We start from the raw sequence: 24168 nt of genomic DNA on the forward strand, positions 1-24168 counted from the left end.
AAGGAGTCAACTCAGTGGAGTGGGAAGATCTGAACTCAGGCAGAGAAGCTCAAGCTTACTCCTTGTAGTCTGCTATCTTCTTTCAAACAGGCCAAATATCTCTTCAACAGCCGCAGTTAGCTGCTAGTTCACCAACGCTGTCAGGTTTTGCCTTTTGGACATTAGACATTTCCATACAGTGACACAGGAAGTTTTCCTCCTGAATGTTTTACTGACACGTTGTCCTCCAAAGCGCCAATAAACGTTAGCTCCATTAGCTTCACAGTTAACTAAACCATCTGAGTCGATAAGAGCTTCTTCTTCCTCTCAGTGCTAAACGGAGCCTCGTCTCCACTTTATATATTCGTGATAATATCATCCATACATACAGAGTCTTGTTGCTCAATTACAGTTGTAAAAAGCCGATACTAATGAAAAGGTGAAAATCGGTAAGCTACACCTTTGTCTTCGTACTCCGCCACGGTTTTCTCAAACGGCCCACAAATCTCCTGCGCAGCCGCAGTTAGCCGCTCGGTGAGCACTGAGCAGCGCTCGCTCTCAGCTCCTCCGTTTGTTTTCCTTCTTCCAGCAGCAGCAGAAAGTCTTCAGCAGCACAGCTGATCCGCTCCTCCTGTACACACAGCCTCCGCAGCTATGTCCGCAGCTGCACGGCCCCGCTGCTACCACACTCTTTACGAGAAGCGTCCAGCTCCGGCCGGGGCCAGTACAGAGCACGCCCCCCTACGTACAGAGCACGCCCCCCTACGTACAGAGCACGCCCATAGGCGAGAAATAACCATAGCGAGGGTCTGCTTTCTATTTTCTTTCAGTAATGTTGTCCAAATAAAAAAAAAACTTCCATTTCAACTTTATAAAAAAAATGTGTGACTGCTATATCTGTGCTTTTTTAAATAATAAATTGAAATAATCAAACAGAAATTGCAATCACTTTGCTAGAACAAACACAGTTAACCAGATTGCTCCATCAGATAAAAATCTAATGAAATGTGCAATCACTTTGTTATAACGATATCAATAAAGTTCTATATGTGCAAAAAATAACAAATATTTGGCAAGAAAAAGTCTTATTATCACTGTATTAGTGGCTGCAATGAACCTATTTTGCACTGCACATATTTTCAAAATGATAACAATAAAGTGCAACCTGTGCAAAACTAAACAAAACAAGTTCAAATATTTGGCAATATGAATGAGCCATCCATGGAATGAATGCGAAGTCACTACAGAAGCGGGGTTCATTTATTGCTCACCCGGAAAGAAGTCAGACGTCAAAACATTGGTTCCGCACTGCATTTCGGCATTTTGCCACTGCCCCCCACAGGGGGGGCCCGCCCCACACTTTGAGAAACACTGTACTAGGTAGTCTCGCTGGCATAACGTAGCAACTATAGAGACAGTCCGCATGTGTGGGAACGCCCACAAAATGATAAACGGCTGGCGCGCGAGTGGGGTAAAACCGCCGATATATCTCATGGGCTGACTCACCAAAAGACGGTGCTGCTGCTCTAAACTACAGGTTTGGGGGTTCTAGAGCAGAACACAAGATGTCTGCTCAGATGTGCGTTTACTGCGGTGGTTAAATCCCCGATCGTGTCTGCCTGGGCTGGTGCTATCAGCTAAATTCTAACTTTGCTGAAAGGATAGAACGGGAGGATTTACCCCACCCTGACCCCGCCCCCAGCCAGGCTTATATTGTGGGCGTTCCTAGACATGCGGACTGTCTCTATAGTAGTAGGCTAAACAAAACGTGTCCAGCTGCAATAAAGAATTCAGACTATGTGGATAGTTTGCACCTAATTTCAGAGAACATGGTCTCTCCTAGTGGGATGAACACATTATGTCTATAGTCCATTCTTATCGTGATGGCCCGCTGGCAGATGCAGACATGATGAATACAATGCTTTTCAAAATGTAGGCTACACATTCACTGGGCAACTTCAACTTAGCGGTAATAAAACGTGCCACTTTTTTATGTAACATTTTCTTGTTTGGGAAGTGTCAAATAGACTTGTACTCCCCCCAACACAGCTTATTTGTAGAACGAGCGGGTTTATTTACGTCTGAACAACATGAGTACAGTAGGACAACTGTTTGTGATCTCTGCCAACCTTGCTGGCGCACTGCTATGACATCACAGCCTAGCTGCATATCCTATGTCTCTGATTGGTTAACAACTATGTCAATCATACGAATACCAAATACCTTGACATCTCCCCTTCAAATTCTCATCCCTCCGGATCACAGGGTTTCAATAACTCTTTTGGTATAACTTGACATATAGAACAGGAATGTCTTACTTTTACCTTCTAACATCCCGCATCATAAACAACATACATTCAATCTCTTGAGCTGAATGTCCAATAACCAGTTGTTTAACTCTTTCCCCAAGATAACAATAACACTTCTGGTTTCTTTTAGCTTTTACTATTTCAAACAATATGAATCACTGTTCCATTTTCTTCCCCCTCTTTTTTTTTTTTTTTTTAATATATACAGTATATCCCACCTTTAACATTACTCTTTTGTCAGATATTACATATCCCTTCTTATTACCGGTTTACACACTACCAGACCTTGTTACCCTCTGACCCTCAGGTGTGTGTTTTGGTTGAGCCCCACACTTTCCCTCAGTCTCTGACCAGAGCCTTGTGTTTCTGTCCCCGTTGGCTCTGTGGTCTCTTTCACAAGGCTCTTTCATACACAGATCGCGCAAAAATTGCCGTTTAGGAGTCCCGTAAAGCCAGCCGCCTCGCCACAGAAATTGCTTTCACACAGAGCCAAGCAGCATGGCCACATTACCGTGCTGCGTGTACTTTCAGGTGAAACCCCCTGATCCCGGATTGAAAGGCGAGCGGAGGGATTTCCTGCTCCTCCTAGCCCAAATTAATATTTTCATAGGTTAGTGTAGCCTAGGCTACTGTATGATGAACGAATTCATTCAACAAGACTTCCCTCCTAGTCCGCTGAGCAGGGAGGATAGTGCACTCGCATGGTGGGCGGGCAGATCGATATGGTGTCCTACTAAAATTGGAACGATACACGACCGCCTGCATATCAAACAGCTGCAGTCTGCATAACGTTCGTCGGGGAATAGTAGCCTATAGGCTATAAATAGGCTATATCCGTTAATTGTAGCCTTCCTACTAATGTCAACATCGTTTGAGCATAAAGCCTAACCGCACGGAGTATTCCTCCTGGCGTCCCTGCAGTCATGATTGTATAGGCTACTTTTTTTACTTTCACTCGTGCACTTTCTTGATACATGAGGTGATTCGCCCTGTAATTTTTTTTCTGAATGAGCAGACCATTCGCACCTTTTCCGGCTCGCTGCGACGACCTTTCAAATGGAGGTGGGTTGCCAGGTAACCCGGCGCTGTTACTACCTCCCGTCGCGGGACAAAAGGCGTAAAACAATTGTCCACCAAAGCACATTCACGACTTTCACATCGGAGGCGCTAATCCTATTTTCCGTGCATTTTTCGGCTTTCAAGGCCGGTGTGAAAGAGCCTACAGTCTCTGTGTTTGCTGTTGTTGCTACAGGCGGCACAATCTGTAGGTGTCTCCTGTTCCCTCTCACCTCTCCTCCCCTTGGTGAGTTCACTTGGTACGAGCGCTGAGTGCAACTCTCCCGGATCACAGACGCAGGCCCTTTCCACGCTTTGTCCTCATCCAACTTCAGCAGAACTTGGTCTCCTGGTCGTAGCAGTGGCAAGTCCCTTACTCCATGTCTGCTGTTGAAGTAGAACGCCTGTTGTTGTTTAGCCTCCGCATCTCTGCGTCTTATAAGAGCTTTATCCGGCCACTTAGGGACCAGATTCCTCTTGAGAGAAGGGAGTGTGGTTTTGATTTTTCGTCCCATGAGCAGCTCTGCTGGGCTTATCGTGCGTTCCTTTATCGCAAAATAACTGGGATGTGGAGGCTAAATGACATCACATCCGTTTTGTTAGCGTTCCATTTGCAGAAAACTTGAGCTGGGAAGTTCACTGTTCATTGGTCAGATCCAGTCGCTAGCCAGGCTAGCCATTGTTAGCAATAACAATTGACAACATGGCATTTCGCGGCATTTTGCGCATGCAAACACTGCAGCCTCATGTCCACACAGATAGAAGTTAGGCAGTGCTGTGTGTACAGCTGATTTAATGAGACACAAACAAAACAGAAGTGCTAAACAACATTACTATGATTACTACTACTGTTGTTGCGCGGCGCAGCCATCTTGTATTTTTTAGGTTGGGGCTGCTGAAGCTCCTACGAGTTTGGAATGGGAAATACCAGCTCTGATGACGTCACCGCCCGACCTTTGAAGTCGTAAGATTACCAGTCCCCAGTTATAAAGGAATGCACGATTACCCCAGTAGAGGTCGTTGGCGTTGCTCTGTAGCACATCAATGCTAATAGTGGATCTTCTTGAACAGCCCGCTCCGCGTGCCCGTTGCCTTGCGGGTTGTGGGGGCTGGATGTGATATGCACAATGTCATTCTGTCTGCAAAACTCCTTCCAGGTCTCACTCGTATATTGTGGTGCATTATACTCACAGATGTCTGTGGCTACCTTCTGCCATGGTCGTTCAGGCAGAGGTGTGGGCTGTAGTGGCTCTTTGCGCTGTGTCCGTTTGTTTTCCAGGCAGAAGGGACATGTTTCCGCGCAGCGTTTAATATCGGCCGATATTTTAGGCCACCGCACCGTTTCCTTTGCCCGCTCTCTGCACTTTGACAGGCTTCGATGTCCGTCGTGTATGCGCTCCACGATCTCCCGTCTCATCGACCGTGGAATCACAATGCGACAGCCTAGTGTGATGAGGCCCTCACATGTTGACAATGAGTCTTTCACTGTGTAGTCGTCTTTTGCCCTGTTTGGGACACTACTCACTCCATCAGGCCATCCATCTTTGACCAGTTTAAGTACGCTCTGCAGCTGCTCATCCCTCTGTGTAGCAGCCCTTATCCCGTCCAGTTTGTGCTGTGAGATTGGCCAACTGTGAAAGACAGCATCGACGTGACATGCAACTACAGTCTCTGTTGTGTTGTCTCTATCATCCACAGGGCTGCGTGACAAGGTGTCGGCTATGACCAGTGTTTTCCCTGGTGCGTATTCTGCCTTGGCATTAAATCGCATTAGCCGCATTAGGAGCCTTTGGCATCTCACTGGTACCATATCCAGGTCCTTACTGTTGATCAGCGGTACCAGAGGCTTATGATCTGTGACCGCTCACAGGCCCATACTCCTGCTAAACATTCCTTCTCTATTTGTGCCAGTACCTGGTTTCCGCATCCGTCAGCTTCCTTGAAGCATAGGCCACAGGTTTCCAGCTGTCACCGTTTAGCTGCAAAAGAACGGCCCCTATCCCGTAACTGCTCGCATCTGCAGAGACAGCTGTCTCTTTCTGTGGGTCGTAGTGAGCCAGAACGGGTGAGGTGCTGAGGGCTTCTTTGAGTCTTTGAAACGCTTGTCGCTGTGCCTGATCCCATGTCCAGGCTGTTTCTCCCTTCAGCAGGTCATACAGGGGACATGCTGTTGTTGCCAAGTCCGGTATGAATTTACTCATGTAAACAATCATGCCCAGTGCACGTTTCAGCTCGCGCACATCTGTGGGCTCCTGTAGCTCGCTGACGGCGTTCACTTTACCAGGGTCCACTTTTACTCCACTGGCGTCCACTATGTGGCCCAGGAACCGTAGCTCCGATTGTCTGTACACACATTTCTCCTTATTGAGTTTGAGGCCAGCCAGCTCCATCCTCTGCAGCATACTCTGCAGGTTTGTGTCGTGTTCGGCCATGTCCTTCCCATGAAGCAGCTCGTTCATTTTGCGCTGGAATATCTCTGGAGCGATATTTATCCTGAAGGGTAGGCGCTTGAAGCAAAACGTCCCAACAGGAGTAATGAAAGTGGTTAGGAGGCAGCTGTCCTCATGTAACGGTATCTGCCAAAAGCCTGAAGCAGCATCAAGACATGTGAAGACAGTGGAACCTGACAGCTTAGCCAGTGTCTCCTCTGCCGTTGGCATTTGATATGTCTCTCTTTTGATGTTTTCATTTAGCTTTTGGAGTCCTACGCAGATTCTGACTGCGCCCGTTGGTTTCATGACTGGCACCATAGGTGCACACCAGTCTGTTGGCTGTGTTACTCTCTATAACGCCCTCCTCCTCCATACGCTTCAACTAGGGGTGTCACGATACACTAATTTCACGATACGATACGATACACGATATTGGGTTCACGATAACGATACGATATTTTAACAATATTTTTTTTAACAAAAGTAAATAATTTTTATGTATTTATTTATGATTTATTTAACCATGTGAGTCCCGTTGAAATCGAAACCTCTTTTCAAGGCAGCCCTGGGAAAATACTGGAAAAATAGTCTTTCATTTGAAATACACAAAATACAAAACAAATGCTGTTTTTGGAAATTGTTATTAACTAGAAAACAACATGGAAGATAATGCTTCTCTTGCAATAGAATGTGTCACACTGTCACAAACTAAATGTTTGTTGCATGGTGAAAGAAAAATAAACTATACAATCTATTTCTTAAATAACTCATGCTCAATGGTCCCTAAACTTATGTAATCTTATGTACCCCTTGAGTTGTTTTGCCATGCCAGTAGTAGTCTGCCCCCTCACTCATGCGTGTTGATTCTGCTAAATTTGCTCTATTATTATTCAGGAGCAAACATTTTTTTCTTTTTCTTTTTTACGATATCATTTTTTTCTGACGATACGCATATCGTGACGTTTCGATATCGCGATATATCGTGCGACAAAATATCGTGACACCCCTAGCTTCAACTATACGCTATACGCTTTACCTTATAGGCATAAGAGGTAGAGGGACTCTTCTGGCTGTGTGGACAGCATATGGCTCAGCTTTATCTTTTAGCCGGATCCTGACTGGGTCTGTTTTAAGTGCCCCCTTCTGTCTGGGTGCTGCACACGCCTGGTCTACTCGTTTTACCAGCCCCATCTCCACTGCTGTCTCCCTGCCTAACAGGTTGCTTACCGTAGGCCCTCTTGCTACCACTATGTTAAATATAAACTTTCTCTGCTTATGTAGTGAGCTAGCAGTGAACTGTCCCACTATGTTTAGTGCACCTCCTGGGCTGTCTATGGGTCCACTATATGCCACTAGCTCTCTGTTTGGACTAAGTGCTTCAAATGTTTCCTCGTTCATTACCATAACATCTGCTCCAGTATAAATCCTAAATCTAACTGGAGTGTTTCCTATGTTTATCAGTTCTGTCCAACGTTCAGCGCTGCTCTGACCGGCTTTACTTACTGCTCCTAGATAAAAGCTGTCATCTGTGTCTGGACTAGTGTAAGTGACCTCTCTCACTGCTTTAGAAAAACATTTCCTCTCCCAATGACCCTTTTTCCCACACTTCCTGCACTCCGAATCCTGTGCTGGACATTTAGATGGGAATTTGTGTCTCTCTTTACCGCATTTTCGGCACGAATCCTCTGAGTGGTCTTGTTCCCATCCGCCACTCTTCCCTTTAGTTGGCTGCCTCCCACCTCTCTTCGATGGTCGCCTGTACGTCGAGCACTTTCAAGGTACCTAAACCAGGCTCTCAAAGCCTTTATTATCTAAATTTCAATGGACCAAGAAAGGTTTCCGATACTTAGGAGTGATATTAACACCATCAACATCCCATTTATTTAAGGCCAACTATGACAAATTGATTTCAGAGATAAGACGAGACTTGAAAAAGTGGGAGCTCTTGCCTCTGACATTAATGGGTAGAGTGGAAATTACGCGAATGAATGTACTGCCACGCTTGCTTTTCTTATTTCAATCACTCCCCAATGAATATTACAAAATCTGTTTTTAAGATTTTAGACAAGATGATTTCAAATTTTGTTTGGCAAAATAAAAAGGCAAGAATAAGTTATAAAAGGTTACAAAGTTCTAAAGGAGATGGAGGTTTAAATTTACCTAATATCTTACATTTCTACTGGGCAGCACAACTTAAAACAATAATGTCATGGATTACAGAAGATACATGGACTCCATTTGGGTGGAAATGGAACAGAACTCTACTCCAGTACCACTAGGCTCTCTACCATTTATGAGCCAGAAAGAATGGAAAAAACTAAGAATAAAAAACGAATGGGTAGAGAACACTTTGAAAATATGGACAAAAATAAGGACTAAGTTAAGATTGTCAAACTCAATATCAAGAGCTACTAAAATTGCATTAAACCCAGACTTTCAACCAGCCAGTTTGTATACAGGCTTTAAGAAATGGATGGATAAGGGACTGGTGTATATTGGCCAACTATTTGATGGGCAAACACTAAAATCATTTGAACAAATTAGTGAGGAATTTAATCTACCCGCCCAAGATCATTATAAATTTCTACAAGTTAGACATTATCTCCAGAAAAACAAGGAATGGGAAAATATATTAAGGGATCCATCAAACATAGAACAACTCATTATAAGAGGGGAGGAAGAAAAACTTAAGAAAGGAATAATTTCAAAATTCTACAAAGCATTGCAACATGATTTAAGGGATAAAGATTGGGACAGCAAAAAAAGATGGGAACTGGAATTGAATAGTGTAATTTCTGAAATTGAATGGGATGAGGCGTGTATGTCTGGTCATAAACTAACAAACAGTCCAAACTGGAGGGAGTTTGACTGGAAGGTCAAAAATAGGTATTTCAGAACTCCTGCCATAATGGCTAAATATGGAAAATCATCAGGATTATGTTGGAGGGGTTGTGGCCAACAAGGAGACCTTTCACATATACTATGGGCTTGTCCTGAGCTGCAGGGGTACTGGGAGGATGTGAAAAAGGAAATAGAACGCATTTTGAATATAAAATTAAATCTTGATCCAAAATTATTTATCCTAGGCATTCCAACAGAAACTCCAATGGAAAAAAAGAAATTGTATTTATTGAGGACCATGCTTTTGATAGCTAAGAAAAATATTACTGTCCTATGGTTGCAGCCACAACCCCCGAACATAAAACAATGGAAACAAAAGGTGAATGAGGTGTCCATCATGGAAATGATTACAGCTAAAATACAATTTAAAATGGACAACTTTAGTGATATATGGTCATTATGGACATCAGTTAGGTCAGAAATGACGACTGAATAAAGATAAGGGTTCAATGAAATACTTGTATTTTGGTGGAATAAGACCTGAACGTTTTGTGATGGAATGTGAGTTACTGATGTGATGGTTGTGATAGACATGAAGTTGCTTCCAACAATTGATCAGCAATCAAACATGGAAGGGTGATGCGTTTCATGTATATATTTTGTTTTGTCATTGTTGGTGATGTTTCTGTATTCTTGTTGTTGGTTTTTGTTTTGTTTTGTTTTTGTTTTTTCTTTTGTGTTTTTGTTTTTGTTTATACATGTTGCTGATTGTTTTGTCTATATATATGAAAAGGCATAAAAAAAAAGTAAAAAAAAAAAAAAAAAAGCCTTTATTATCACATCTAAATATATTGACAATGTGAAAAAACAAATGGCTTTGTGATGCCTGGTGAGTGAGGAACTTTGAGTGCTCCCTGTGTCCCTTTGCAGGGCCGTAGCGGCAATATACATTGAGAACGGCAAATCCCCCCCAATATTTACCCTGATAAAATGTGTGTCCCCCCAATAAATTGATGTAAAAAAAATAAGAAAACAGAGATTTACTGCGGAGCCAGCGCTCCTAGGGGAGAGCAGAGCAAGGAACTAACCATTCTACTAACACGGAAATTGATGTAAGGGGTATACTGTATATACCACTCCCATAACATGTGTGTATCACTTAGGGTGTCGAGTCATAGTCTATTTTTATTTTTGTCTTTATTGAATGTTTCAAAACTGCATGTTTAAATAACAATAGGCTAATTATTATTTCCACCCACCACTCATTTAAAGGTCCCATTCCGTGCAAAAGCTGTTTTTACTTGTAAATGCATATATACTGCTGTCAGCCCTCCCTGTAATGAGTGGTCACACGCTCAGAACTGCCACAGTTGGATTTGTCCCTATCCAGCGTCCCCCTGCAGTCTCCTCCAAGCCACACCCCCAAACGCGTCGTTTGCCCAGAGAGGAATCTGGAGAGAATATCGACGTCACTAGCTTCCTCCTGCATACTGCGCGGGTCCCTCTCACACAAGCTACCTGCACCATTTAGTCTATAGCCACAAAATTAACACTTCTAGCTGGAGCGACGCCAACTGTACGTGATCCAGCAACTGCAGAGGTGCATTCGGTAAGTCTAGGCATTTTGAGATGTCCTCTTTAGCGTAGTACCGTTTAGTTAACGATAACTCGCAACCTAGCGTGCTGGTCCACAGACGCTAATCTGATTGGCCGCTGGGAGCCTGGGGCGGGCTCTCCCTCAGCGGCCAATGGGAACTGTTAGTTCTGAATATATTATAGAAACAGGCCGTTCTTGGGAAGCGACCAGATGAGGAAGTGAGAACTCCGTCACAACAAACGGGTTTGCTATATTTTCGACAGATTAATCCAGAATCATGTTTTATGGACCAGAGACACACGTTTTTAAGAGGTTACAGCTGCACGAATTGGGACCTTTAATTTGGTTAGTTACTTTCATGTAAAAAGTTTGGAAGGAACAAGCGGCAATGCATCCTGGGAGAAATATGCAAATGTATTTGTCCAATGTGGTCCAATGACATTGCTCTCTGTCAGAACTTGTTTGGATGTCCTGATGTTGGTCTTGTTAGTTATGTTGGAAAATGCCACCAGTCTGTGTGTCTGATTGGGGGCAGTTCATTCATTCATAATGTGACCTGCTGTGCTTTTCTTGATGGCCATCCTTATTGATATGTAAACTGCTACCTTGTGTTGATTTGTTAGTTGCTGACTAGCTATTTCAGATGCACTCATCATCAGGGCTGGATTAACACAGTGTGATGCCCCAAGGTGACCCAGACTTGAAGTGCCCCCCACCCCCACCCCCCCCCCCCACACACACACACACACACACACACACACATACAAAGTGAAATGTACTATGGCAATAAATACCACCGATTTACATGACTGTATTGCTAAAGTAGAGCCTCAACACACACATACCAGACACAAGACACAATGTAGATGATGTGGACTAACATCATCACACATGAATACAATTGGGCTAATTTAATTTACAAGACTCTCAGCTTTCCAGTCACACTCAATTTCTGCAATTCCAATATTGTTTAGGGGTCCTATTATGCAGAAATATTCAGAATAGGCAAAAATAACACATTTATAATGCATGCATTTTTTTGGAAGAATAAAATGGATTAGCATGAAGTGGGCATGTCTGTAAAGGGAGACTGGGGTACCAATCGAAACCATTATTATTCAGATATCTTGAGGTGACAGGTCAAGGGACCCCTTTGAATATGGCCATGTCCGTTTTTCCCTTTCCAAAATTTTGTCTAAGTTTGGAGCGGTATTTACCCCCCTTGCTGACAAGCTAGCATGTCCTCGTTGGTATCACTGGATGCCTTAGATCTTCTAGTTTCATATGATATCAGTAGTTTCGCTCTAGCTTTAAAAATGAGCCCGCTACAACCCGGGCAGGGAGGGAGAGGTGACATGGAGGTGAGTGAGAAAAGGTGAATAATGACATCACAACAGTCTAATCTTAATGTTAATATTCCTCTAATCTGGCGACAAAGTGGCCAATTTTTTACTCGCTCATACAAATAGCTTTGCACTGCAGTGTCTCTCGAATACGGGACAAAGCGCGTACCGTATCAGTTCAATACGGAACACGTCTTTTTGGTTACAAATACGGGACGATTCCGTATTTTAAGGGACGGTTGGCAACCCTAGTGTGTGTGTGTGTGTGTGTATGTGTGTGTGTGTGTGTGTGTGTGTGTGTGTGTGTGTGTGTGTGTGTGTGGATAGTACATGCACACGGGCACGAGGGAATTTGAACAAAGAGAAAAAGGAGAATGGAAGAAATATAGAAAGTAAGCCATGAGTATTAATAACTTACGTCTGTGTCGGGACCCTTGTCCGCTCCGGGGCAGCAGAAGGTGACAAACTCATGGCACCGTTTGTGAACCACAAAACAGCACACTGTCCGAGAGGGAGGGAGAGAGGGAGGGAGAGAGGGGGGAGAGAGAGAGAGAGAGAGAGAGAGAGAGAGAGAGAGACTGTTATTTAGCAAAAAGGAACAAGTCAATGTCAATTATTGTCATTCAATCTCAAACAGTTTCGCTAACTCACTCTGCTTATGTCTTGTAAAGTGGTTCGGTTGGTCTGCTAACTCACTCTGCATATTGTCTTTAGTCTTGTAAAGTGGTTTGGTTGGTCCGCAACAGGACTAAAGTGGAAGCAAAACTTTGTGTAAAGACAACTGTGAACGCAGCCTGCAGGCTTTGAATGTAAAGACAGACAACTGTGAATGCACACATAACACATAACTTAGCCATACTTAAAGGGACAGCTCACCCTAAAATACATAGTTTTCCTCTGTAGTGCTATTTATCGTCTAGATCATTTTGCGTTAGTTGCCTGAGTTTTGGAGATATCGGCCATAGAGATTTCTGCCTTCTCTCTAATACAATGGCACAGGATGGCACTCGGCTTGTGGTGCTCAAAGCGCCAAAAATACATTTGAAAAACCCAACAGCAATGTCTCCTTCCAGAAAGCATGACCCGGGTATGACAAGATAATACACAGACATTGTGAGCAGTTTCATGTAGGAACTATTTTCTTTTCGACCAAACTACACCTGCTAGTTGCTAGGTAGCTGCTGCTCTAGCTGCAGTCTCATGTAGGAACTATCTATTCTAGCAGCGTAGCGGGTGTCGTTTGGTTAATTGCAGCTTCGAACACACACAATTAAACCATGCACACTCAAAGTGATTGGTACAAGCAGAAGGTGGGGAATGAATGGCTGCAGGTCAGGTTGAACCTGGTAGCAGAACAACATTTTAATGAGTGATAATAAACCTGAGTGACGTTAACATTTGGATGAAAAGCAAAGCGTGGACATCTGTGACACCTACACAAGCTGCCTCCCTCTCCAACTCGCACCCGGTGGCGGTGCATCCAACTGCATCTTCCCTGGCTGCCACTATTTCAAACGCCTCTGTAACTCTCTCTCTCCTTGTCATTCTTCCACTATGTCTCTTCTCCTCTTATTGTCAAGCTGCCTGCTTTGTTCATGTGCATTTTGGTGCTGCTCCACCATTGTTCTCTCTGTTGTTGTTGTTGCTGTTGCTTTTTTGTCTATGACTCTCCCACCAGATAGTCACAGACGCCAGACAATCTGACAGCCATTGGTTAAACAAGTGAAATGAGTTTATTGATGAATCACAATGAATACCAGGGGCCAGATTCACCAATGTGTTCTTAATCAATCAAGATATATGTTAAGAAATGAGATAAGAGAGGACATTTTAGGAAGTTCTCTTAAGTGCAATTCCTTCACATTTTCTTCGTGATAACAGCCTTCTCACAAATAGCTTTCATTTTTCTACTTGAAGGCATACTATATACTGTGTGTCCAGGTGGCTCCACTAGTAGCAAGGCATACTACGGAGGCTCGGTCCTTCGCGTGGCCGACGCGGGTTCGAATCCGACCCCAGGTCATTTGCCGCATGTCATCCCCTCTCTCTCCCCACCTTTCCTGTCTGCCTACTGTCCTGTCTAAATAAAGGCAAAAATGCCCCCTCCCCCCAAACAAAAGGCATACTATACTGTACAGCATTTTCCTAAACAATGTATAGAGACTCATAAAAAGCAAATAAGCAATCCCTCTCAATCATCAGTGATAGGACCTTTGGCACAAAGGGCAGTAGACCCACGTGGGGGGTGTCGCCCCCAGCCAATAGCGTTGCTGCTGTGGGTGTGTCTGCAGAGCAGAGCCACTGCGGACTACTTTCAAACAATGTAGGGGACAACTTTGAATGCTGTAGTGTGTTTACAAACCACAACCGACAATTCCTGCATAGCATGCCTTTAAGAACTTCTCAAAATACAGCCTGAATTAATTCTGGTTCATAAACTTTAGGCTTTACTACCAATGAGGCTCTGAGACGAGGCTATGAGCCAACCCAGAGCCCAGAGCTTCCATCTACAAAACCATTTAGAGCAAAACGAGTAAAGTCTGCTCATCCTTAAAGCAATTTCACCACCGTCATCATCATCATCATCATCATCATCATCTTTCTAATCCGCATCATCCTCTTGCTTATCAGCGTCATCTCCATCATCATTACTATCATGGCATCAATATCGCCATCATCGTTTCCATGATCCTAATCCAACCTAATCCTCACAACAACAGATCTGTGTGTGTGTGTGTGTGTGTGCTCACGCGCGCGTGTGCGTGCGTGCGTGCGTGCGTGTGTGCGTGCGTGTGTGTGTGTGTGTGTGTGTGCGTGCGTGCGTGTGTGTGTGTGTGTGTGTGTGTGTGCGTGTGTGTGTCAGAGATGGATACTTCCCTGCCAGTGCTGTAGTGCTGAGCCAGTGGGAGAGAACAGTGTGAATTCATCTCTCTCAGTAATAAAGAGGAACATAGGGGGGTAAAAAGCTCAGCAAAATATTAGCCCGCAGTGATTTATTTCTACTCACAAGTTGTCACCAGCTCCATTTGTCATTCTCATAACATAGAGACACACACAGCAGACTATAGAGGCAGGGCTGTGTGCACAGCTAAATGCAGGTAGAGGCACACAGCAGACTATAGAGGCAGGGCTGTGTGCACAGCTAAATGCAGGTAGAGGCACACAGCAGACTATAGAGGCAGGGCTGTGTGCACAGCTAAATGCAGGTAGAGGCACACAGCAGACTATAGAGGCAGGGCTGTGTGCACAGCTAAATGCAGGTAGAGGTAGACACAGCAGACTATAGAGGCAGGGCTGTGTGCACAGCTAAATGCAGGTAGAGGTACACACAGCAGACTATAGAGGCAGGGCTGTGTGCACAGCTAAATGCAGGTAGAGGCACACAGCAGACTATAGAGACAGGGCTGTGTGCACAGCTAAATGCAGGTAGAGGTACACACAGCAGACTATAGAGGCAGGGCTGTGTGCACAGCTAAATGCAAGTAGAGACACACAGCAGACTATAGAGGCAGGGCTGCGTGCACAGCTAAATGCAGGTAGAGGTACACACAGCAGACTATAGAGGCAGGGCTGTGTGCACAGCTAAATGCAGGTAGAGGTACACACATCAGACTATAGAGGCAGGGCTGTGTGCACAGCTAAATGCAGGTAGACACACACAGCAGACTATAGAGGCAGGGCTGTGTGCACAGCTAAATGCAGGTAGAGACACACAGCAGACTATAGAGGCAGGGCTGTGTGCACAGCTAAATGCAGGTAGAGGTACACACAGCAGACTATAGAGGCAGGGCTGTGTGCACAGCTAAATGCAGGTAGAGGTACACACATCAGACTATAGAGGCAGGGCTGTGTGCACAGCTAAATGCAGGTAGAGACACACAGCAGACTATAGAGGCAGGGCTGTGTGCACAGCTAAATGCAAGTAGAGGTACACACATCAGACTATAGAGGCAGGGCTGTGTGCACAGCTAAATGCAGGTAGAGACACATACAGCAGACTATAGAGGCAGGGCTGTGTGCACAGCTAAATGCAGGTAGAGGCACACAGCAGACTATAGAGGCAGGGCTGTGTGCACAGCTAAATGCAGGTAGACACACACAGCAGACTATAGAGGCAGGGCTGTGTGCACAGCTAAATGCAGGTAGAGGCACACAGCAGACTATAGAGGCAGGGCTGTGTGCACAGCTAAATGCAGGTAGAGGCACATACAGCAGACTATAGAGGCAGGGCTGTGTGCACAGCTAAATGCAGGTAGAGGCACACAGCAGACTATAGAGGCAGGGCTGTGTGCACAGCTAAATGCAGGTAGAGGCACATACAGCAGACTATAGAGGCAGGGCTGTGTGCACAGCTAAATGCAGGTAGAGGCACATACAGCAGACTATAGAGGCAGGGCTGTGTGCACAGCTAAATGCAGGTAGAGGCACATACAGCAGACTATAGAGGCAGGGCTGCGTGCACAGCTAAATGCAGGTAGAGACACACAGCAGACTATAGAGGCAGGGCTGTGTGCACAGCTAAATGCAGGTAGAGGCACACAGCAGACTATAGAGGCAGGGCTGTGTGCACAGCTAAATGCAGGTAGAGGCACACAGCAGACTATAGAGGCAGGGCTGTGTGCACAGCTAAATGCAGGTAGAGGCACACAGCAGACTATAGAGGCAGGGCTGTGTGCACAGCTAAATGCAGGTAGAGGCATACACAGCAAACTATAGAGGGAGGGCTGCGTGCACAGCTAAATGCAGGTAGAGGTACACACAGCAGACTATAGAGGCAGGGCTGTGTGCACAGCTAAATGCAGGTAGAGGCACACACAGCAGAATAGAGGCAGGGCTGCGTGCACAGCTAAATGCAGGTAGAGACACACAGCAGACTATAGAGGCAGGGCTGTGTGCACAGCTAAATGCAGGTAGAGGTACACACAGCAGACTATAGAGACAGGGCTGTGTGCACAGCTAAATGCAGGTAGAGGCACACACAGCAAACTATAGAGGCAGGGCTGTGTGCACAGCTAAATGCAGGTAGAGACACACAGCAGACTATAGAGGCAGGGCTGTGTGCACAGCTAAATGCAGGTAGACACACACAGCAGACTATAGAGGCAGGGCTGTGTGCACAGCTAAATGCCGGCAGAGGTACACACAGCAGACTATAGAGGCAGGGCTGTGTGCACAGCTAAATGCAGGTAGAGGCACACACAGCAGACTATAGAGGCAGGGCTGTGTGCACAGCTAAATGCAGGTAGAGGTACACACAGCAGACTATAGAGGCAGGGCTGTGTGCACAGCTAAATGCAGGTAGAGACACACAGCAGACTATAGGGGCAGGGCTGTGTGCACAGCTTAATGCAGGTAGAGGTACACACAGCAGACTATAGAGGCAGGGCTGTGTGCACAGCTAAATGCAGGTAGAGGTACACACAGCAGACTATAGAGGCAGGGCTGTGTGCACAGCTAAATGCAGGTAGAGACACACAGCAGACTATAGAGGCAGGGCTGTGTGCACAGCTAAATGCAGGTAGAGGCACACACAGCAGACTATAGAGGCAGGGCTGCGTGCACAGCTAAATGCAGGTAGAGGCATACACAGCAAACTATAGAGGCAGGGCTGCGTGCACAGCTAAATGCAGGTAGAGAGGCACACACAGCAGACTATAGAGGCAGGGCTGTGTGCACACTGCACAGCTAAATGCAGGTAGAGAGGCACACACAGCAGACTATAGAGGAAGGGCTGTGTGCACAGCTAAATGCAGGTAGAGGCATACACAGCAAACTATAGAGGCAGGGCTGCGTGCACAGCTAAATGCAGGTAGAGGCACACAGCAGACTATTGAGGCAGGGCTGTGTGCACACTGCACAGCTAAATGCAGGTAGAGAGGCACACACAGCAGACTATAGAGGCAGGGCTGTGTGCACACTGCACAGCTAAATGCAGGTAGAGAGGCACACACAGCAGACTATAGAGGAAGGGCTGTGTGCACAGCTAAATGCAGGTAGAGGCATACACAGCAAACTATAGAGGAAGGGCTGTGTGCATAGCTAAATGCAGGTAGAGGCACACACAGCAGACTATTGAGGCAGGGCTGTGTGCACAGCTAAATGCAGGTAGAGAGGCACACAGCAGACTATAGAGGCAGGGCTGTGTGCACAGCTAAATGCAGGTAGAGACACACAGCAGACTATAGAGGCAGGGCTGTGTGCACAGCTAAATGCAGGTAGAGACACACACAGCAGACTATAGAGGCAGGGCTGTGTGCACAGCTAAATGCAGGTAGAGAGGCACACCAGCAGACTATAGAGGCAGGGCTGTGTGCACAGCTAAATGCAGGTAGAGGCACACAGCAGACTATAGAGGCAGGGCTGTGTGCACAGCTAAATGCAGGTAGAGACACACACAGCAGACTATAGAGGCAGGGCTGTGTGCACACTGCATAGCTAAATGCAGGTAGAGAGGCACACACAGCAGACTATAGAGGCAGGGCTGTGTGCACAGCTAAATGCAGGTAGAGAGGCACACACAGCAGACTATAGAGACAGGGCTGTGTGCACAGCTAAATGCAGGTAGACGCACACAGCAGACTATAGAGGCAGGGCTGTGTGCACAGCTAAATGCAGGTAGAGAGGCACACACAGCAGACTATAGAGACAGGGCTGTGTGCACAGCTAAATGCAGGTAGACGCACACAGCAGACTATAGAGGCAGGGCTGTGTGCACAGCTAAATGCAGGTAGAGGCACACAGCAGACTATAGAGGCAGGGCTGTGTGCACAGCTAAATGCAGGTAGAGGCACACAGCAGACTATAGAGGCAGGGCTGTGTGCACAGCTAAATGCAGGTAGAGGCACACAGCAGACTATAGAGGCAGGGCTGTGTGCACAGCTAAATGCAGGTAGAGGCACACAGCAGACTATAGAGGCAGGGCTGTGTGCACAGCTAAATGCATTATACGTTGGGAGTAAAAGTAAAACATTTAAATACAAATCTGAAATTTCCCCCCTATTTTCCCCAATTGTACTCGTGTTGGTAGGCAGGGAATCTACCGCTACGCCCGTAAAAGTACTAGTTTAGATCGTTTTCTGCAGTTGTAACTACTGTAGACTCTTCTCGTTCTGAAAATGTCCTTGCATGACTCATTCAAACCTAGCTTTCAAAGAATATTTCAACTGGCTTTCATGAATGTCCCGACATTTGAACAACAAACCGCACTGCTTATCAATTAATTCTTTTGGTGTTTTTCCAGTATGGTTCCTTCTATAAAGGCAACAAAGACAGCATGTGTTCTCGTTACTGTTAGGAGGGAGAGGAGGACCTCATGTGAAGTGGCCTTGCTGCTAACCATCAAAAGCCACGCTGGAACGCTGCTCAGTGGCCGGCTCCGGGAAATCAATTCTCAGGGCCTCTGTTCTCAGAACAGATGGAAGATCATTATTTCGCTCCAACGTGCAGCCTTCTGAAGTAGCTTTTCATTTGTGCATTCAAAAAGGCGAAGACAAAAACAGACCACGACCGCCGGGCGTCCAGGTAGTGCAGCTGCACTAGCGGTACATTCACTGCCTTACCAACACGGGGGTTGCAGGTTCGAGCCCCCGTGTTACCACCGTGTTTGGTTGGGCGTCCATACAGGCACGAGAGAGAGAGAGCGGTGCTGAAATCCGACATGATTTCTGGCCAAATACTTAGAATAAATAGAAAAATAATAAATAAATAAATAAATAAATAAATAAAAACATACATAAATAAATACAATTTCAAATCAGACCTCTGTATCCGTGACTAGTATTATGTGCAGTTTGCAGTATTGGGCTCACAGCGTTCGTATACATGTATCTCCTAACTCAGCCCTCCAGCATTCTGATCCATCCCACATCCAGCCCACTGAAATGAAACATTTGCTTACGTGCAAAGGAGGAATACAAATCACAGGGAGAAACGGTGCATATCACTATTGTCATTTCACTATCAGTTCTGTCAAACAGAGTTTTCCTCTATGCCTATGTGTGAATCAGTGGTGTGATGACGTCCACAGCTCCTCACACCCCCACTCACCCACCCGCACCCCGCTGACTGGGTTTAAGACTGATCCCAGACCAGACTGAGTGTCTGGTTATGCTGCAGTGTTTTGTGCACTACAGATTTGATACTGATTTCAGTTCGCGTCACTTAGAGGTGAAGGATGGGCTCCGTATAGTGGAAAGGATAAAAAATAGCTTTGTGTGTGTGTGTGTGTGTGTGTGTGTGTGTGTGTGTGTGTGTGTGTGTGTGTGTGTGTGAAGCCAGAGACTATATAGAATAGAAGATGTGTAGAATGTGAATGCTGGGCATTAAGAATGTGTGAGCCAATGTGTTCCAGTGGTTGGAGCACAGAGGAGCTCAGGAGGCTTTACAGTATGGGAGTATGGGAGGGTGGTCAGGTGGAAATCTATAAGAGAGTATAAGATGCGTTCTCCTGCTCTCTCTCTCTCTCTCTCTGTCACACACACACACACACACACACACACACACACACACACACACACACACACACACACACACACACACACACACACACACACACACACACACACACACACACAAACCGCACACCATCTTACATCTACACCTGCTGCATGGGCTGAAACAATGAGGTCGAATAGAAGTCATACACTCAACAATGTACATGCATGAGAGTTTGAGAGAGAGACAGAGAGAGACAGAGAGAGAGAGAGAGAGAGAGAGAGAGAGAGAGCGAGAGAGGGGAAGAAAAAAGAGAAAGACAGAAAGAGAACTGCATGAGTCTTGATGCTTGTTAAATAAGTAAATAAATAAATAAATAAATAAATAAATACATACATACATACATACATACATACATACATACATACATACATACATACATACATACATAAATAAATAAAATGCATCTTTTGTCAGCCGGAGACAGGGATCTGGCTGTGAAGCAGAGTGGTGGTGGGCAGTGTAGTTCTATCCAGATGGTTGTAGTCCTCAGAGGCAGAGCAGCAGGAGCAGAGGTGGCACAGTGACATGTCATCAGGGATGCTGTGATTAATTACTATGGGCTTTTTCTTCCTCCTGCCTAATTACATAAGCACACAGATGAGGGCCTTTGGCAGCAGAAAGCAGCTTAGACACAACTCACACATTTCTTATACATTCCCTAGATGTCTACTACATGTGTGCACGCACAGATGCGTCCGTGCCTGTTTCCAAGGGAGACTAGGCAGAGCATTCACAAAAGAATATATATACATTTTTTCCTCACACATACACATTCTGTGGTATTTCTACTGTACACCTCTCTATCCACATCCCTATCTCCCCACAACCGATCCTTTCAAGTGTGGATTTGGGGCCGGTTAATCTGGTGGAAATCGATAATCTGCCGGGCGGCTGTTAATGGGATTACGGCATGGTGTCCCCCAGAAGAGATAAGAGGCTCACGGTGGCGATAAGGGAGAGGGCGGGACACCTGCCACACCGCCGGACCCACAATCAATACCGTCCAGACACTTTCTCTTGATCCCTGGCACCCAGAGTGCAGCGGAACACAAAGAGAACCCGGCTTTGATCTAACATCCACAGGAGGGACGAGGGAACCGCATGGGGGTCAAGTCCACAGGGAGTTAGGGACGTGTCTCTGGTATCTCTGGAGACGGATGGATGGAAAGCAGCCAAATGGAGGATTAGTGCATAGAGATGTCTCTTTTATCTGCTCAAACAACTGTTGCACTCTGCTGTGTGTGTGAACGTACAGTATTCTCTAGGGATGACGAAATATGGTCAAAGGAAGAAATCAGGACATACGGAAGGTCCTGACCAGATTAAAATGATCACCCGGAGTAATAGGGATTGGCATTTCTAGCAAAAACACTATTCGAAATTCGCTGGGCCAAAGTCGACTTTTCGTTGAAATTCGCCCACCCCTAAAAAAAAAAGTGTAGTCAAATTTTAGATGGTCACTCTCCCCTGATTCTTTTTAAATGGTCCCCCCTGATTCTAAGTATAGTTGAATCACTTGGTTTGACCAAGTAAAAAAATCTTTATAAGCATTTTACGCAAGCTCTATGGAAAAATGACATTCACAGACTACCCCGACTACGTTAGCCACGTTAACATCTTTAGCTTAGCTTCCCGAACGAAGCCGAGATAGCCCATGGAACAGACAGAATATCAGCTTTTCTTCATGCAGTAAGGAGCCTTGAAACCTTTTCCTTGTGGCTGAGTGTTTTTTTGTTTTTGTTTTTTTGTTTTAAATTTTTTCCCCCCCATGTGGCTGAGTGTTGATGTAATGTAGACACCATTTCTACAACGTTTCTACCGTTTTTCTATCAAGGAGCTGCTGGGAGCTACTGTCGCTAATGCTCCGTGCGTGACAGAGTGCGGACTGCGTAGCCAGCAGCTACGGCAACATCACATGGACAAACGTGCTGCTCTTAAAGAAACAGGCGCCGGTAAAAACAATGGAAAATGTACTTTTTAAGACAAGATTGTCAATAAACGATTTTTCGACTTTCAATAATACAAGTCGATCTTGATGATAAAAAGGATTATTCGAAAATTCGAAATTCATTGCCCATCCCTAGGAAGTAACACAAACGCTACAAAACTGAACGAATCGGTTGACGCAATGGTGGAAATAGCACCTTACGAATGAATGCTTAGTAGAATAAGTGGTGATCAGGAGGAAGGGGTGTGTCCTTGGGAGCAGTTTTGGCCTCAGATCAAAATGGAAGAAAAGTCTAAGTATAGTATATCACTCTGGTCTGTGACTGTGTGATCCTGTAGTAGGACTCAAGATATAGGCCTACTCTATGTATGACATATCTTCCCTCTGTTGCTGTTTTGTTTTTGGTTGTTTTTGATCTGTTTATTTTGCTGGACTTAGGTACTACTGATGCCCACCTCCACAATATAATATTAAAATGTGCCACGTCGTGTTCCTGTATTCTGGTACAACAATATGTATTCCATGCCCCCACCCCCCTCCCCCCGTAAAGACAAATGATCTCTTCATTTTCCAATCTCACTGAACAGGTAGAATAGATGGTGCTCCTCTTCCCCCTGGCTGCAGATCTTTGGTGTTTGTGCAGCAGATTCTCTGCCATTTCAGGCCAGACAGGAGAAAGGCAGAAGAAAGGAAAGGCTGAGATGAGGAGAGGAGGTGATGGTGGTGGTGGTGGGGGGGGGGTGTGGTGGTTAGGTGTATTGTCCTTTCAAGGTTATTTTTAGCTTTCATTCTGGCCATGGTTAGAAGGAATGGGTGGATGTTTCCCCCGCCCTGCTCTCCACCTGGCCAATGGACACTATATAAACACATGCACACGCGTGTAGTGTACACACACACACACACACACACACACACACACACACACACACACACACACGTGTGTAGTGTACACACACACACGTGAGAATACACAATGACCGTATCAGACAGACACGCATGTGAGAGCAGCGCGATGGTGAATGAGAAGCTATTCCTGTCCTGAATTTGTTTAAGTGATGACATGGGGAGAGCTGGGGAAAAGGTAACCATGGAAAGAATCATATAATAGACGGATTGAACAAGCCTACAGTAGCAATCCATACTCCTGTCCTGTGTCAAGTTCTCTTCAAATTTTGATAGGGTTTACATGTCAACCTCAAAGAGAAACTCTATCTGTCTGTTGTATACCGACCTGCAGCCACTTCCTCTTAGCCTGCCCCCCTCGCACTCTTGGACACTCAGATACAGTCCTGCACGCTTTCAGCTGGAATTGAAGGAAATTGCTTCCCTGGCTCTGCAAAAGCACTAAAAAAAGAGGGGGGGTCCGGGGGGTGGGGGGTGGGGGGCTGCCGCAGTGTTGTACAGTAGCACTCGAGTGGAGGACTCGGACTCCAGTCCGAGACTTGGCCGAAACATCACTTCCTGCTTTCTCCCTGCACCAGCGCTGCGAAAAATATGAATGGTGGTGGACGGAGAATAAGGTTACTTTTTTTTATCCCGTTTGAATTGTGCCACGGGGTGCCCATGTTCATTTTGTCAATTTAAAACATAACTTTGCATGTTAAGAAAGTCACAGTTTGTCCTCAAACTGAAATGTAGGGGTTAGTTTCGTATAAAAAACTACATAGCTCGTGGAAGCTTGTGGCATGTCGCCGGTCTTCAGCTTTGCCGGTAGATAAAGTGACGTCACTTAGGCGACAGTGTATGTAGTCTTTCTGATGTATAACTTCTAGTGTAACAGTTTGGCGACAAACTGCGACTTTCTTGACATGCAAAGTTACGTTTTAAATTGACAGAATTAGCGTTGGCACCCCGTGGCACAATTCAAACGGGATCAAAAAAGTAACCTTATTCTCCGTCCACCGCCATTCATATTTTTCGCAGCGCTGGTACAGGGAGAAAGCAGGAAGTGACGTTTCACTTTGGCTCTCTATTGATAATGACAGTTATTTTGTTTTTTTGTTAGTTTTTTTGTAATATGTCCTAATACTTTGGCATAAGATATTGACAGCTATATTAATACCGTGACATTATTCAATTTTGTTTGTACGTGTGGATTCACACTCATGTTCAGTAACTCCGGACTTGGACTCAGGTCATGTGGACTTGACTTGACATGGACTCTTCT

At 45.4% G+C, this 24168-nt stretch overlaps 1 protein-coding gene across 1 annotated transcript in view; it reads right to left on the minus strand.

Moving 5' to 3' along the window:
• Window positions 1-24168, minus strand: part of prkcab (protein kinase C, alpha, b) — a gene marked incomplete at both ends in the record, with an annotated part of 184191 nt that overhangs the window by 113396 nt on the left and 46627 nt on the right. Inside the window, one exon of the mRNA XM_083648704.1 lies at window positions 11976-12058. Within this exon, the coding sequence (XP_083504830.1) occupies window positions 11976-12058 (83 nt within the window). The remainder of the gene's footprint in view (window positions 1-11975; window positions 12059-24168) is intronic.

This window comes from Poromitra crassiceps (assembly GCF_964638095.1).
Source record: "Poromitra crassiceps genome assembly, chromosome: 13".
Taxonomy (NCBI): Eukaryota; Metazoa; Chordata; class Actinopteri; order Beryciformes; family Melamphaidae; genus Poromitra; species Poromitra crassiceps.